This window comes from Lucilia cuprina, chromosome 5 (genome assembly GCF_022045245.1).
Source record: "Lucilia cuprina isolate Lc7/37 chromosome 5, ASM2204524v1, whole genome shotgun sequence".
NCBI lineage: Eukaryota > Metazoa > Arthropoda > Insecta > Diptera > Calliphoridae > Lucilia > Lucilia cuprina.
The window spans coordinates 27,820,900-27,838,631 of record NC_060953.1 but is presented as its reverse complement, the minus strand read 5'-3'; the positions used below and the strand labels follow the sequence as shown (position 1 = coordinate 27,838,631).

General features: G+C 29.6%; 1 protein-coding gene across 1 annotated transcript in view; it reads right to left on the bottom strand.

Annotated features, from left to right (window-relative positions):
- Positions 1-16,920, bottom strand: part of LOC111685427 (tyrosine-protein phosphatase 69D) — a 210,655-nt gene extending 193,735 nt beyond the window's left edge. The window contains exon 1 of the mRNA XM_046952424.1: positions 16,624-16,920. Coding sequence (XP_046808380.1) covers positions 16,624-16,735 — 112 coding nt within the window. The 5' untranslated portion in view covers positions 16,736-16,920. The remainder of the gene's footprint in view (positions 1-16,623) is intronic.
- Positions 16,921-17,732: the final 812 nt, after the last annotated feature.

Here is a 17,732-nt window from a genome sequence, read left to right as displayed (position 1 = left end):
CAACTTTACATAAAAGGTCAACTTTACAACTTTACAATAAAGGCAACTTTACATTGTGTCAATGATTTGGTTTTTTAAAGAAATTATCAGTTACCTGATACTTCTTGGAAGATAGTAAGAGTAGTACAGTGGTTGCAGATCCAACTATAGTACCCCCGCCAACCATTACTATACTTGAACAAGTGGAAGCTTCGTGTTCGAATCCTGTCAATCAGCAAGCGCGTCCTAATCGGATAAGCCGAGGTGTCCAATTTGCCGCAAAAACCATTTGTTAAGGTTTTGCGGGAAATTCGAGAAAATGGACCTTGAGCTTAGATTTCGGACAAAGTTGGCATTGCACAAAGTTTGTTATCGCTGCTTATTAAGCTGTCACGTTAACAAAAATTGTAAAAGTTCAGCTAAATGTAAATTTTGTAAAGAAGCTCACCATTTTCTACTCCAACCAAAACCAAGTCTACAAAAACCAACGAGCGTCAGGCCGCGTCAATCGCGAATGTACAATTTCGACAAGCGGTTGCTTTTTTCCCGACTATACAGCTTAACATGCGATTGTCTCGAAATAAAGTTTCGGTGAGGTCTATTCTGGATCTATGCTGCCAAAATAGTTATATTTGTGCAGATTTAATCGCCAAACTAAAAATTCCAAAGATTAAGATTAATGATCAGGAATGTTGTAGAATCGAAGTTGAATCGAGGTTTGAGAATACTCAGCGTATTATTGTACTGGCGAGAGCGGATCAAATGGATCGTGTAAAAACACCGCCTCTCAGTGTCCTGGAGCCGTTTAAAGGTCTCCAGTTAGCCGATCCCACCATTAATCATTTTGGTCAAGTACCATTGGTTTTGGGACCGGAAATTGCACCAATGATTATGAAAGGCAGGATTCATCAGAGCCCTACCACTTGCCCAATATAGCATTTTTGGTTGGATCATTACGGGTTTGTCGCCTTACTAGATAAGATTCAAAATCTTAATATAACCAGAGTCTCTTTATGGCTCAACAGGAGTCTCTTTATGGCTCAACTGGAGTCTCTATGACTCAACTAGAGTCCCGTAATGGCTCAACCAGTCTCTTAATGGCTATTATGTATTTCAAATAAATTTGGAGTCCTTTATAACTCACTTTGAATTGCCTTTAATGGCTAAGTATGTTTAGTAACAACACCTTAAGTGTTGCAAGGGGGCCGGCAATGTGTAAGTACAAAACGATTATTTTCGGTAAGTTTTCCTCTAAGTGTAAATCCTAATGATTTACTACTTTAGTTTAAAACTTAAAAATTGTTGGCCTCTGTTAACTAGTTTAAAATTATATTAGTTTTTTATTGCCATATTACAGCTTTTAAGTGCACTTGTGCATCGTATACGCACCATGGTTTTATACAAAAGATAATTTAATAAAATGAGATTCATTCTCAAATATATTTGAAAATATACATTACTAGTTTCTTTTGTTTCTTCTTATATCGAATTTCAGAGCTAGACTCGTATTTTTAAGCCAGTAATGGGCGTTTAAGTAATTTTCTGGGAGATAATATTTGAAGGGTATGGTCATTTAAGGATCGATATATTGTATTTTTAATTATTATGATCACAAAGTTATATACTCCTTAAAAATGTTGACTGTTTTGTTTACATTAAAATTATATTTTTGCAAAATTTATTGCATTTATTATTATTACCTACACAACTTTAGTGGGTGTAGGGTTTGTGCTGATGTTTGTAACATACAAAAATATTCGTCCTATACCTTAAGTATACCAATCGGCTTAGAATCATTTTCTGAGTCGATTAAGCTGGCTGGCTGTCCATGTAAACCTCGTGCGCAAGGTACAAGATAATTAGATGAAATTTGGCACACACGCTTCTTTTGGCTCAAGGACGAAGCCTATTGGTTAATGGTTAAAATCGGTCCATTATTTCGACTAGCCTCCATACAACCGTACCCCCCAAATAGGGCCTTTTGGCTTATAATTAATTTAACTGATCTATTATGTTAACAAAAGTCGACAAAACTTAGTTTTATAGAACTTTAAATGACACTACCAATTTTTGTAATGATCGGGCTTCATTTGACCCTATCCCCCATACAAACTCCCCTTCAGAAAATGACTTAAAGGTCAAAATTCACTTACAAACACTAATAACACTTTTAAATTCTACATAAATAATATTGAAGAAGACTTAACTCCCCCCTTCCAACATTTTTAAGGATAGGGCCATATTTTGCAATAGTCCCCTTTGAGCCCTCTTAAAAAAATTTGGCAAAAAAAGTAAAAATATTCCGAAATAATGTTAAAAAAAACAAACCAAATGTTTTATTTTTTTAATAATCCCCATTTTTAACATACTTGTTTGTTTATATATAAATTATTTTTTGCAAAAAATAATGGACTAATTAGTTATAATCAGGGAAACCAAAATATGCAAATGCATGTTTTTTGTGGTGCGTATGGACTCATGGATAAGATATTTATACGTTTCAGACCAATTTAAGAAATTTGGCATCGATTTCTTAGAGCATATTTTTGCATATTTTAGCCATAAGAGCATAATTTAGCATGATTTGACTTTTTTAGCATATTTAAGGCATATTTTCGAGTTTTTAGAGCATATTTTACTCTTTTAGTGCATATTGTGATGTTTTTGCTTTTTTCGTTTTTGTACATTTTCAAAACTTAATTTAAAAAAATAAAATTTAATTTTTTTATTTTTAATTTTTCAGCCAATTTTACAATTTTGAAAAAAAATTCGTTTGTAGAACTTAAAAACTGAAAAAATACATTACTCTCACGAAAACCAATGTTATAGTTTTTTGTTCAATAAAGCATTACATTTTAAATCAGACATAAAACCTATTAATTTTGATTTCATGAGACCAATCCATTTTTATAATTTAAAAAAATAATTATTGGAATTTATGACAACACCGATTAAATGTCAGTTTAGAAGCTATGAATACAATTAGTGGAAATGTGTAAAACTTTGTCGTTTGAAATATGTTTTTTTGGGTCCAAATGGTTTCATGATATTTATTGGTTATCTGAACGTAAAACGGAATTCTATTAAACTAGTTCTTCAAACTATGAGATGAATCAATTATAAAAAATCTTGTAGGATGAAATATGACACTAAACATTTATTATTTCATTACAATTTCTGTCTTTTTGAGCTTTTCAATGTTAAAAAATAATGAAAAATTTTATTTTTGGAGCATATTTTTTAAATTTTAAGAGCATATTTTGAGTTTTTAGCGGCATATTTAAAGCGCTTAAAACACTTTTTTTAGAGCATGTTTTCGGTTTCCCTGGTTATAATAAAATTGTTTAGATCCAACAAGATTCCCAAGATTTTATATAAAATAAAGCAAGTATGAATGTATAGTCGCGCGTAGCCGACCATATAAAACCCTACACCATGAGTATATTTTTAAAATTTTTATTTTTCATAAAGAAAATCTTATGTTAAATTTTACCTTAATTCCAAAGTATTTAAGCAATTTATTGATAAAAAAATTTCTAAATAAGGCTGTGGGCTGTACCTTGCGCACAAGGTTTACATGGACAGCCAGCCAGCCGACAGATGGACGGACATCTCTTAATCGACTCAAAAATGACTCTAAATCGATCGGTATACTTTAAGGTGGGTATTGAATATTTTTGTGTGTTACAAACTTCAGAACAAACGTATAATACCCTCACCACTATAATGGTGTTATAAAAATAATATTTAAATTTTATTAGAGACAAAGATAAGTTTTTATTTTAACCATGACTGTCAATTAAAACCGCCCGGGAAATTTTGCATCAATTGGCGGTCAATGAAACCGTTAATGGCTACAGATCCCGCAGAGGTGTAAATGAACATTGTAAGAGAATACAACTATTCAGGCATTCGCCTGAATTTTGACACAATTAAGAGCTGGTTGGTGCAGTTTCCTCAGACACTAAATTAAATAATTAAATTTTAATTATTCTAATTTCATTAAAGAACTATCGGCCACAGTCGAACTATAACAACAACAAAATACATTTTTTATGAAACTTTTTTATTTTTAAAAATATTTTTACAAGGTGATAAAGAGTTATAAATATTCTTAAGTAATGGCAAGCCCAAGTCTTTCTTCAAATTGGGATTCATTTGTGTCAAACTTTAAAGAATATCTGAATTAAATACCCCAAGAATTTTACCTAAAAGAGTGCTTTAGAATGATTCGGCTTTTGTAGCATATTTAAAGCATTTTTCTATATTATCTATCTTTAAGATCTATAAAATAAATAATAGCGTAAATTAAGGACCGAATGCCATAGTAGTTAGTAAACAAATTTTGGTTCCTATAAAACTTGTTAACTTTGAATTGCATTTTACGCCAATTGTGCGCTTTAAAGTCATTGGAGGTAGGGTAAAACTTGTTTATGTCAGATTTCATTACTTTTTTAATGAAATCATAAAATTTAGTGTAGCGCATTATGTTCGTTAAAGTTGTTTCTATATTGAATTTCAAAGCTTTGCTGATATGTTAAATGCGTTACAATAATATTCGGAGGGGGATCTTATATTAGTGCTAGGATCAAATAAGTTCCGATGTCTGCCATTCTTTATTATATGGTTTAGAATACAAAAAATTAATGTTCATGAATTAATTCAATAGCTTAGTTTATTTTAATTGATTCATATACTGAATGATTCAAATTATATTTCGAATGTATTATTAAAAGACACACAAAAATAAAGTTTAAAAAACTTTATAAATAATATGTTTCGAGTAAGATTTATCATTAATGTAAATTTAAATAGCGGCTATATTTATTTTAGTTTAATTTCACCTGTAATATAGTATTTGTTTTTTGTTTAATCATATCTAATTAGGTGAAATTAAAATAGAAAATTGTATTTGTAAAATGCTTAATAAAATTTCTAAAAACAAAAGACCCCCTAATGTATATACATTTTTATTTAAAAAAAAATTTCGTTAATGCCCTACAAAATGAATCAAGAATAAACGATTCAAGCTATTTTGTAATAGATTTGAATTCGGAAAAATTTAAATCATTCAGCAAGGAATTAAGCCTTTAAAGAATGAATTATACAAGTAATAAATTCAACATTTTTAAAGTCCTAAGGAATTAAGCTTATAATTAAATTAAAATTAATGATTTTATAGAATGGTGAAGTAATAAATTTTAATTTGATTTAAAAAACTGAATTAAAAATTTTAAACCTTTGCTTAAAACTTTGGAACGGATAGTCGATAATATGGTTACAAGCAGTATACCCGACATTCCCCGACAGCTGGTTCTACGTACCGGAATGACCCGAAATTTTTCGACCAAGGGCTGTCAACCTCAGCAACAACTACAAAGACCTAAAATTTAAGCAGCATGCTTATGTAAAGGGGCGATCGATAGAACCCGATTTAAATGAAGTTGTCCACTACATTGATGCATCCTTTGATAGTAAAATATATAAACTGGAGTTATTTATCCAATCCAATACTATTATCCAATCCCTAGACCAGCTTTATGTTGACTGGGTGCTCGGTAACTGGATCAACCACATGCTAAGGAACAGATGGATAAGCTGCGAGATGTACGATAAAACTATCAGAAAAAAAGGTATTTCGCGGTATACCACAGGGTGGCATTTTGTCACGTTTACTCTGGGTTACCACAATTAAAAGCCTCCTAAGGACCCAAACCGAGAAAGGATGATGTCGTAATACCATGTTCCAAATTACTTGTGTAGAAGAGCTGAGGAGGCTCTGAATACGGCCTTAAGCTGGGCTCAACTGAGATGTCTCAATATTAAACCGCCAAAAACTGAAATCTACCACAATTAAAACCCTCCTAAGGACCCAAACCGAGAAAGGATGATGTCGTAATACCATGTTCCAAATTACTTGTGTAGAAGAGCTGAGGAGGCTCTGAATACGGCCTTAAGATGGGCTCAACTGAGATGTCTCAATATTAAACCGCCAAAAACTGAAATCTGTCTTCACAAGAAAGACAAAAATGTCTAAATGTTCCTGTACAAGAAGAAACCAGTCACAGACAAAGTTAAGAACTTAGGTGTAATCCTCGACCGGAAATTCAAATGGAGACAACACATAGAGGACAGGATCAACATGACACACCGGTAATGGTCGATATGTAGAAAAACTATAGGTATGAAATGGGGTCTATCAAACTACTACAGAGAGTTCAGCGCACATGCTGCTTGGGTATAAGAGGTGCCATGTGTACTACTTCAACCATAGTTCTGGAAACGTTCCTAGATATTCCACCAATTGAAACAAATTTAAGATATGAGGCGCTTACAGCTGCTCTTTACTTTAGGCGAACTGGTCCAAAAGCGGTAATTTTAAACCGCTGCTTCCAGATAGAATGTCTTGGTCAACAACATTAGAGCAAACACCAGTAGGAATCCGTTGATACACGGATGGCTCCAAATTGGGATAAAGTGGGGCTGGGGTTCTATATTGAAGATCCAGAAACATAAATATACGACCGTTTACTAAAACATAAAACAAGCTTCCAGGCAGAAGTACGAGCAATAGCGCCCTAACACCGAACATCGAACTTTTTGTAAAATGTTGAATTATCATACTTTACATCATCAACAAGTTTTAAAAATGCTGAAAATTTGTTTACTGAAGTAACATACATCCTGGCTGTACAATAAATTTCCGATATACATATATACACTGTTGGTTTTTTCGGCAGATTTAAAAAACTGTTATGATTAAAAAGGTAAGAAAAGAGAAAAATTTAATTTGAATTATATAGTTTCAATTATAAATCTTTGATCTCATTTGTAACACGTAGATCCTTATTTTTAAACGATCTAGACATGTCTAGCAGTCAGTCTGTTAGACGCTTGAAAGAACGATAGGACCTAAACTATTGTTACAGTTTGTTTGGTATTCAAAATGGACGTAATCGGTTTACATTTGGACATGACTTGAGGAAATTACTAACGTTCATAACATGCTTAAAAATAATAGTATTTTTATGTTATACTTAAATTTTGTATGAACAAAAATTTCATATAAATTGGCAAATTGAAATTTGCGAATAGTGTTATAATAATATATATATATATATATAATATATATATAATATATATATATATAATATTATATAATATATATATATATATATATATATATATAATATATATATATATATATTATATATATAATATATTATATATATATATATATATATATATATAATATATATATATATAATATATTAACCAGGCGGACTTTTAAGACACAACCAATCAAAATCATTCTTAACATCTTAGCAGAAATAATTTATAACCACAATAAAATATTTTTAGCATTTAAATAACATAACAATTTTTTGGAGCATGACTTTCTTTTCTTAGGGCTCTAAAAGTTGACCTTTCCAAAATCGAATGAAATTTATTATGTCAGTAACAATTATGAAGGTCCTAGTAAATGTTATGATAAGAAAAAGATAAATTTACAAATTATTTTTATGCTTATGCTTATGTAAAGTGCGTACAAACGAATGTCTCAGACAAATTTGATTCTTTTCTCTGGAATTGCTAATAGAGGAAAATATATTACAATTTTATATTATTATTTTGTAACGAAGATAGTATCAAACTATTTCGCAAACTTTTTTTCTTAAAACACTATTTACTTTCTTTCAAAAGTTAAAAAAATTTGTTGCGTACAAACGAATTTCTACCACTGTATATATTTTTAAATATTAATATAAAAAATTTATATAATATTGGTAGATATTTGCCTACTAATATTAGAGTTATATTAGGACACACTATTTTAATGCCACACATCTTGTATTGTTTAGAAGTTATTGAAGGATGTTCGATAGGCGAACACTTAAAATTGAGAAAAGTAACTCGTCGTATAATAAGATATGTTTATAAATTACATGTTCACGATCACACTTTATTTTATGAAAATAGATTTCTCGGTTGCAGTTTTCCTGATTATGCAAAAATAAGATCGTTAACATTGTTTTAAAGGATTATCAAATATAGAAAACCACTGAATTTTTATAAATTATTTAACTTTTCTCACAGTTCCAGAAATACACAGATAATTCTTCCAAGAATAACATGTTCTTCTTACGAAAAATCCTTTTTGGTTAGAATTGGAAAAATTTGGAACAAACTTCCATCTAGACTCAAGGTATTTTCATACTCTGTATCTAAATTTAAAAAGATCATCCTCAATCGCCTAATTGAAGTCTCTGGTGTATAAGTTCAAGGAACTCTCTATTCCATTTTATTATAAATTATTTCCCGTATGGAGAGATTAGTTAGTATGATCTTTCCATACTATCTTTAATCTCTTTGTTCCCATCTTTCTAGAATTTCTATAATTAAATTAATAATTATTGTCAGTCTAAGCAATCATATATGGCCAAACCAATAGGCTCGATTGTAAAAATGAATCTTAAATAAATAAAATAAAGAGTATAAAGAGTGAATTGTGTCCATGTAGAATCACTTTGCTTAAGCTTTTTAATCTCTTGTCATAGTAGTCACGTTGGGGATAGACAGGAGTAATGAGCAAGCTCAAACTACCCCGACATAATGTCACCCAACCACACTACTATGGCTCTGTTGTTTTTTGCCCAGCTATATTTATTAAAAGGACATGTGTTCAGCATTTTTCAAGAGTTATTAGTTATAATTGAGTCCTTATAGAGAGTTGTCGTAAAGTTTTTTGCTTTAAAAATGACAAGAGGAAAGGAATTAAACTATTCCGAGCGAAGAATTTTTTTATATCTTCACAACTGCTGTAAATCAACGAATTACATTTGTGCTGTGTTTAATAGATGCCGTCAAAGTGGTCGCCCCAAATCCTTAACTGAGAGAGAGGAAAGACTTGCACACAAGGAAAACCGTGAAGCCCCCATTTGTCTGCTCCAAAGATAAACAACAAACTAAAGCATTTACTACCTACTTATTTCGGAAGTCAACAGACATAAGATATTATCATTTTTTGAGCTTCCTAAAACTAGGCATTTCAGATGGACGAAGTATGGTATGGAAAAAGCCAAATGAAGCCATAAATATACCGAATATAAAAACAACTGTAAGCCATGGTGGCGGTTCTGTGATGGTATGGGGCCCATGGAGTCGATAAGCAGGTATTTATCGATGGAAAACGTGAAATTAAATATGTAGATTCCGGATTAGGTAAAATCAATTATGTAGAATCTTTATTAAGTGAGAACCAATAAAAGGGGACTTTTTGGTACTTTTTTGTTTTTCAAAAGGTACTTTCTGAATTTTTCTATAATATTGAAACTAGAAATATGAAATTAGGTATGTAGAGTCCAGATTATGTGAGAACATAAGAGGGAACTTTTTGGTTTTTTAAAAGGTACTTTTTGAATTTGTTTATAATAATGAACCTAGAAACAAGAAACTAATTACGTAGAGCCCAGATTAGGCGAGAACACATAAAAGGAGACTTTTTGGTACTATTTCGTTCTACAAAAGGTACTTTTTAAATTTTCTATAATATTGAAACTAAAAACATGAAATTAACTATGTAGAGTCGGTATTAGGTGAAAACACATAAAAGGGATTTTTTGGTATTTTTTCGTTTTAAATTACCTTTTGAATTTTTGAATTGTCTATAATATTGAAGCTAGAAACAAGAAATTAGATATGTGAGAACTTTTTCGTTCTACAAAAGGAGCTTTTTGAATTTTCTATATAAATGAACCTAGAGACATGAAATTAAGTATGTATGTAAGATTCGGCACAGCAGAATATAGAACTCGTAACTAATTCTGTTATCCTTATGACAATTATTTTGGGCTATATTTATTTGAGTTTTTCCACAAAGTACTATAATACCATTTTTCGATTTAAATTGGAAATACGTGAAAAATACAGTGAAATATTTCGGATTGAATTCAACATTTGTTTGTTATTTATACATACTTATGAATCCGAAATATTAAATTACATCGATAGAACAAAATACTTTTTTATAATTTAACTTGTGTTTTTATAAAATATGATTAAAAGCTTTGAATAACTTGTATAACGAAAAGAAAATTTTATGATTCTAAAATAAAAAGATCAATTACAATAGACGTAACGTTGCATAGTCGTATGTAGTAAGTTATCACTATTCTTTTATTTTTGTTTTAAAAATTTTTTCCTGCGAAATAATTATGACATAGTTCAAATATGCAACAGCACGGCATCTGTAGTGAATTTGATAAATAGTTGCTGACGTTTATAAGTGATTGTCATCATGATATTAGTGAGGATCTTATTGCTTCCAAAGTTTCATAATTGTATTCATATGTTTTTGTTATCATCAGGGAAACCAAAATATGCAAATGCATGTTTTTTGTGGTGCGTCGTATGGACTCATGGATAAGATATTTACACGTTTCAGACCAATTTGAGAATTTTGGCATCGATTTGTTAGAGCATATTTTTGCATATTTTACCCATAAGAGCATAATTTTGCATGATTTGACTTTTTAGCATATTTAAAGCATATTTTCGAGTTTTTAGAGCATATTTTACTCTTTTAGTGCATATTTTGATGTTTTCGCTTTTTTCGTTTCAAAACTTTATTAAAAAAAAAAAAAAATTCTATTTTTTTATTTTTTTTTAATTTTTTAGCCTATTTTACAATTTTGAAAAAAAAATTTCGTTATGTTATAGTTTTTTATTCAATAAAGCATTATATTTTAAATCGGACATAAAACCGATTACTTTTGATTTCATGAGACCAATCCATTTTTATAGTTTAAAAAACTAATTATTGGAATTTATGGCAACACCGATTAAAATGTCAGTTTAAAAGCTATGAATGCAATTGGAAGAAATGTGTTAAACTTTGTCGTTTGAAATATGTTTTTTGGGGACCAAATGGTTTCATGTTATTTATTGGTTATCTGAACGTAAAACGGAATTTTATTATACTAGTTCTTGAAACTATGAAATGAAACATTTATAAAAAAATGTTGTAGGATATAGAATATGATATTAAGCATTTATTATTTCATCACAATTTCAGTCTTTTTGAGCTTTTCAATGTTAAAAAATAATAAAAAATTTTATTTTTGAAGCATATATTTTACATTTTAAGAGCATATTTTGAGTTTTTTACGGCATATTTAAAGCGCTTAAAACACTTTTTTTAGAGCATGTTTTCGGTTTCCCTGGTTATCATGATGTTAAACAAATATTGTTAAAAGTAAAAATATCAAAGACTGTAATTGTTATTATTTTTATTTAAAAAAAATTATTTAAAAATTTTATTTGATTTGTATTTGATTTCTCAGAAAATACAAATTTCTTTTTATTTGTATTTTTTATATTTTCCGTAAAAATTACTGAAAACTTTTTCAAATAAAAATCAACAATAAACAAGTAAGAGTGCTATATTCGGCTGTGCCGAATCTTATATACCCTTCACCATAGTGTATTTTAAACATAATTGATCTTACAGTCTAGTTAATAAAAACATTAAAAAAATTTTAGTCGATTTAAGCCGAATGTTTCGGCGGCGGCTCAAGCAACTAAATATAGTTCGGCGGCTAAGCTCCGACTCGAAGCCGGTCGACTTCGACCTCTGATTCATTGCTGGTAAACATTGACGTTTTTGTTTATCGTAAAAAAATTGTTTTAAAAAGCACTTGGAAAAAATTTGTGTTAGTTTTAAATTTCAAACTTACATTATTCGCAAAAAATTATTGTACAATAACTCACAATCTACTCTCATATAATTGAAAACGTTTTAAATACTTTTTTCTATTCATTAAAAAATATATTTGCAAAACAAAAGGGAAAATTATTTTATTTTAACAAAAAATGCAAATAATATTTTTTTGCTGTGTATTTTTTGTATTTTTGGATTCCAAACATACAAAAAATACACAGCTGAATAAAACCAAATACATCTACACACACACGTGTACATCTTTTTCTATGTACAGTGTTTTTGTTGCTTTTTTAACAATTTTTTGATGAAATTTTCAGAGGTTGTCTCGGATTTTTGCTCATATCTCCGTTATTTACCGACCGATTTTGCTGATTTTAAATAGCGATCTTCTCGAAAGCATGTCCAATAGAATTATTGAAGATTCGGATCTCGCCGATATCTGGGGTCCTCTAAAAACTGATTTCAACAGACAGACAGACGGACATGGCTTAATCGACTCCGCTATCTATAAGGATCAAGAATATATATACTTTCGATTAAGCCATGTCTGTCTGTCTGTTGAAATCAGTTTTTAGAGGTCCCCAGATATCGGCGAGATCCGAATCTTCAATAATTTAGTTAGACATGCTTTCGAGAAGATCGCTATTTAAAATCAGCAAAATCGGTCTATAAATAACGGAGATATGAGCAAACTCTGAAAATTTCATCAAAAAAGCCACATTTTTTCATGCTTTGTTAAAAAAGCAACAACAACACTGTGAATTTGAGAACAACACTGTGTGGAGATGCATTTGGCTTTATTCAGCTGTGTATTTTTTTTTTTTTTGTATGTTTGGATGCTGTTCTGTTCTCACGAAGGTGAAGGGTATAAAAAGAACAAGGAGATAAAGCAGTAATATGTTGGTAATACAGCTCATATTTGTTTGATGGTGGTAATACAGTTTGACGGTGGTATTACAGTACAACGGTTAATATTTCTTTCTGCTACAGTTTATATTATTTGTGTATAACATACACACAAACAAATATAATGTGACATGTGTGCAGAGATACCAAATAAATAAAAACTGTTTTTTAAAATATACTTGGTGAAGGGTATGTAAGATTCGGCACAGCCGAATATAGAAATATTACTTGTTAAATAACAGTTAGTTTTGTTGAGTATCATTGTGATACAAATGGTTACAAATCAATTTTAGACGTTTAAGACATTTTTTGAAGAGGGGGGCTAGGGTCAAATAAGGGACGATCATTACAAAAATCTGCAGTGAAATTAAATTTTTATACTTATATAAAACTTATTTGTGCCAATTTTTAGAGAGATAATGGAATATGTGACGTAATTATGGCATAAAAAGTCCATAAAAAGTCAAGGTTTACATAGACAGACAGACGGACGGACATGTCTTAATCGATTCTGAATCGATCGGTTTAGTTTAAGGTGGGCATTGGACCAATATTTTTGTGTGTTACAAATTATAAATATTATTATTGAACAATTATATTATATTATTATTGAACAAAGAATCAGATGTTTTTATTTGGGAGGCATTTTAAGTATTGCCTAGTGAAATTAGTCCATATTTTTTGCAAAAAATAATTTGAATGTGAACAAAATGAATCTATTTTAGTATATACATGTTAATAAAGAAATAAATATGACACGTTCATATAATTTCATCCGAGTCATATTCATGTTTTTCGGCAATTTTATATTACAATTGGAATCTAGTATTAGTTAGTAGATATGTATATATTTATTAAACTTTTAGCATATTAAATCAATTACTTGGAAACATTAAGCTATATATTATCGTCGTTATACTGGAATTTTTCTTTAACAGTATAGCGCAGACCTCACTGACCAACGTTCTGTTCTTGGAATGATAACAGAACCGGTATTTTGAGTTTGTCAACCCTTATCCACAAATATTTTTCGATGCTCGCATACTATGCAAAATATGTTTGTTTACATCACATACATATACATTAGGGACGCCGATCCCGATCACGAAAATCCCCAGATTTTTCGGGATTAGTATATCCCGAAACCCGGGATTTTTCAAAATAAGCAAGTTTTATACTTATTTGAAAGATTTATTTTTTTAAAGTGAAATGATTCCATGCTCATAGTACATATAAATTGATTTATTCATTTCGTTTTTAACACATCAAAATGTTGGTAATAGACCAAAAAACTATACACGTTCTGTGTCTGTAAGTTGAGTTAGAATACACATTCTATTTGAGGTGCAAATTTGGACAAAAAATGAGGCAAGAAGAGATAATAGATCCTCCTCTGAAAAAATTTGTAAAAATCTGAGTAAAAATTTTCAATAAATATTACGAATATGTTATGTTCTAATATATACATATTTATGTAAAATGCTATTTTTTTAAAGAAAAATATTGATGTTCAAATAATTTAATTAGGTTCTATTATAATTATTAGTACGCATGGAACCATATGAGGTTTTACACCAGTGGGAGGCTCCCATATCAACCTTAAAGTATACCAATCGGCTTAGAAAATGTAATCAAACTACAGGTCGCTGTCCCAGCGACGAAGCATATTATATTTAGCTATGTTCGACTACCTGCACAGGGTATACAGAGACGTCACGAGCAAAAAGCTATTTCCCTCTCTTTCGCACAAAACGAATTCAATGATTTTTTTTAGCTGTATTATATATACCTCTTCTCAACAAACAATTTCAAAATCAAACAAAAGCTGATTTTAGACTTTTTCAAATGTCAAAAGTGACATCTCTGTATACTTTGTGCTACCTGTCCGATCATTTATAGTTCCGGACACTGAACACTAAGAAGTGAAACGCTGTCATTTTTTTACAACAACAACGTTACGATCTTCTCACAGACGAGTTCTGTGTAGATCCAACACATATTTAAGAAACTTATTCTCACTCCAAACTTCAAAACTTTGTCGCGAAAATTCTTGGCTTATAGAACATCATTAACGTTATATTTTATTATTTTTTTGCACACTTTAAATATATTTAATAGCCCGAAAAGATTTATTTTTTTAGAAACGAAAAAAATATTTTTTATTTTTTTGACATTTAATTTTTGTTGTTGAAATTAAAACGAAAAATGAACAATGTTGTAAATTTTCGTATGGTACAAGAAAAAAATATTTCAACTAACTTAATTATTATTTCAATATTGCAGATTAAAAAGCAAAGATACGTTCATATATAATGTTTATAGATAAATTATGTTGCAAAATATTTAAAGAAATCTTCTAAAATATAAATTCAAATGAAATAATTTTTTTTTCAAATTTTTAAATCCGATTTTTTGCAACTATGTTGGCTTGAGAATTCTACTAATACATTCTTACAGTTAGGTACCGACTGACAGTAGATTTAGGTACTTTTTGACAGCGTTTCACTTCTAATTTATTCTTTGCACCCAATTTACACGATGATTTTTTTCATGTTTGCCCAGACGTCTGTTTTCATGTTTGTCGGTGATTGGTGTTGAGCGGGGAAGAGGAGAATGGGGGGTTAGAAAACATGATTTGGGATTTTCATGATTGTTTTTGACATTCCTCTTTAAACTGATTCGTACTGTTGATATTATGCTCATGTAAAATAAATAATTATGTCTTTTTTTACATGAAAACATTAAAATTTGCATTAAAAAAATACTATAGCGTGTAATTAAATTTTTTTAAATCAAATTAAATGGTTTTTATGTTAAAAATTTCATTTTATTTTTACTACCAATAAGTAATTAAAAAGGATTATACAATTAAACATCAAAAAAAGACATGCATAGTTGCATGTAAAAAATCACCGTATAAATGATCATGATTTTTTGAAGATTCTCAAAAGAGAATTGGAAAAAACAGACGTCTGAAAAGTCTTCATGTAAATTGCGCCTTGGTTCCGGAGATGAAGCCTATTAAAAATGGTTACCATCGGTCCATTATTTCAACTATCCCCCATACAACTCAACCCGCCGAAAAGGGCTTTAAAGTTCATAATTACGTTTAATATACTCGTATCTCGACAAAAAGCTGCAAAACCATGTTCCATACTAGCCTTTGCCACCCTAATGAATTTTATAACTGTAGGGCCTCATTTTATCCTAGCCCATATAAAAAGCCGCCTTCAATGTCCACAATTCTATTCAATAATAAATGGCTTATGTATCTGAGGCAAGGTATAATTCAAAAAATTCAAAGGTATAATTCAAAAAAATAACAGGTGTAGAATATTATATGGTCGGCCCCTTCCGACTATAATTTCTTACTTGATTTTATTTAGAATGTGTGTATTTAACAAGTTTAAGAAATTATGAAATTCTAAAAGTTTTTATTTAAAAATTATAACTAATTAGATTGATTTAATTTAAATACATATTTTGTTAACTAAATTTCAACAAACTAAAACATTTTCTTTACAAACATGATTTGAAGATTTTCATATATAAAATAATTAAATTCTTGTAATCCCGAAATACCGTAAAATCACGGGATCGCGGGATCCCGAAAAATCCAATTTTTGCAATTTTCAAAAAAAAAAAAAAAAAATAAAAATATCAATCATATTGCGTGGAAAATTGTAAATCAGATCTTACTTATTTGAAATATTAAAAAAATTGACTGGCATAAAACTTATACAACTCGGGTTAACTGTTTTATTTACGGGAATTTATTTAAACAAACACAAAGGTCGTTTTCATTATGAAAAAAAAACTATTTGGACCTCTCTAATGTACATAAATATACATACATATGTATGTACATACGTCAATAACTAAAGCATAAACAAACTATATACAGATGTCCCTTAATAAATATCAAAGATGTTGGGCGTCGCCAATTAACAAAACAAAATTTAGGAAGGATTAAAATAAGCAATATTCTTTAACAGCAATTGTGTCGAATTAATTACCTTGGGTTTGTTCGGTTTTGCATTCACATTCTGCAATAAATACACTTAAATATAAGACATTTAATGATGCAAAAATAAATAAAATCTGGCGTAAACAAATACAGAATGTCATATTTTGCAACTATATTTCAACACTCGTTTCAAATGCACTTTCAAACAAAATGTTTGTTTTATAATTATTTATTTACTTTAAAAATATTTATTATTAGAACCACATAACATTAATTAATAGAAATAAACAATTCTTTGCGATTTACAGCCTAAAAATACCGAATACACTTTCTACTATTTTCCAATAATACTAAAAATATCAGCCATGAATAAAAAGTACCAAAATACACTTCTATACTTGTTTATGGTGGGCACAGAGCCCTGCGTCGGCAAATATTAAAGGAGGTGATGACTGACACCAATTATTCGGCGACGGCTTGAAATCGATTGTAAACCGGCTAAGTTTTCAACTACGTTTAGTTTTTAAATTTTCTACTATTTTATTTTAAACGAAATCCGAGAGATCAGAAAGTAGGATTTTGGAAAAAAACAGAAAATAGAGCAGGCACTGTTCTGTTAACCGAATCCAAGTAAATTTCATGTTTAAAAATAAATTCGCATAATTTTTCTCGATTTAAAACAGAGTACACAAATCTGGTGGAAAGTAAATCGAATGTATTTTTTTTCTAATAAATTAAACAATTATTTTTCTGCCTTTTTTAATACAATTGTAACTAAGAGTGTGTGCCAATCGGTAACAATTTGCTTGAAAATGTAAATTTTTGATAGATATGAGGTGAGTAAAATTTTACTAGCTCATGGAGCTACATAATTTTTTGACAAATGAAAAGAAAAATTTGCAAATAAAAAAATATATATTTTATAATTTTAGTTTATAATACATTTGTGTAGAAAATCCTTTTTAATAATAAAAAAACAATAAAAGTGTTTCTTTTATTTAAAATAAATACATATTTTCTTGTAAGAGAAGTAACAATTGTCAAAATTTCATCTAATCCAAAAAGATTTCGTTTGGCACAGCAAAAGTGATAATATTTACCACAATAAGAAAATTTTATTATACCCTACACCAATATAGTGGGGAGGGTATTATGCGT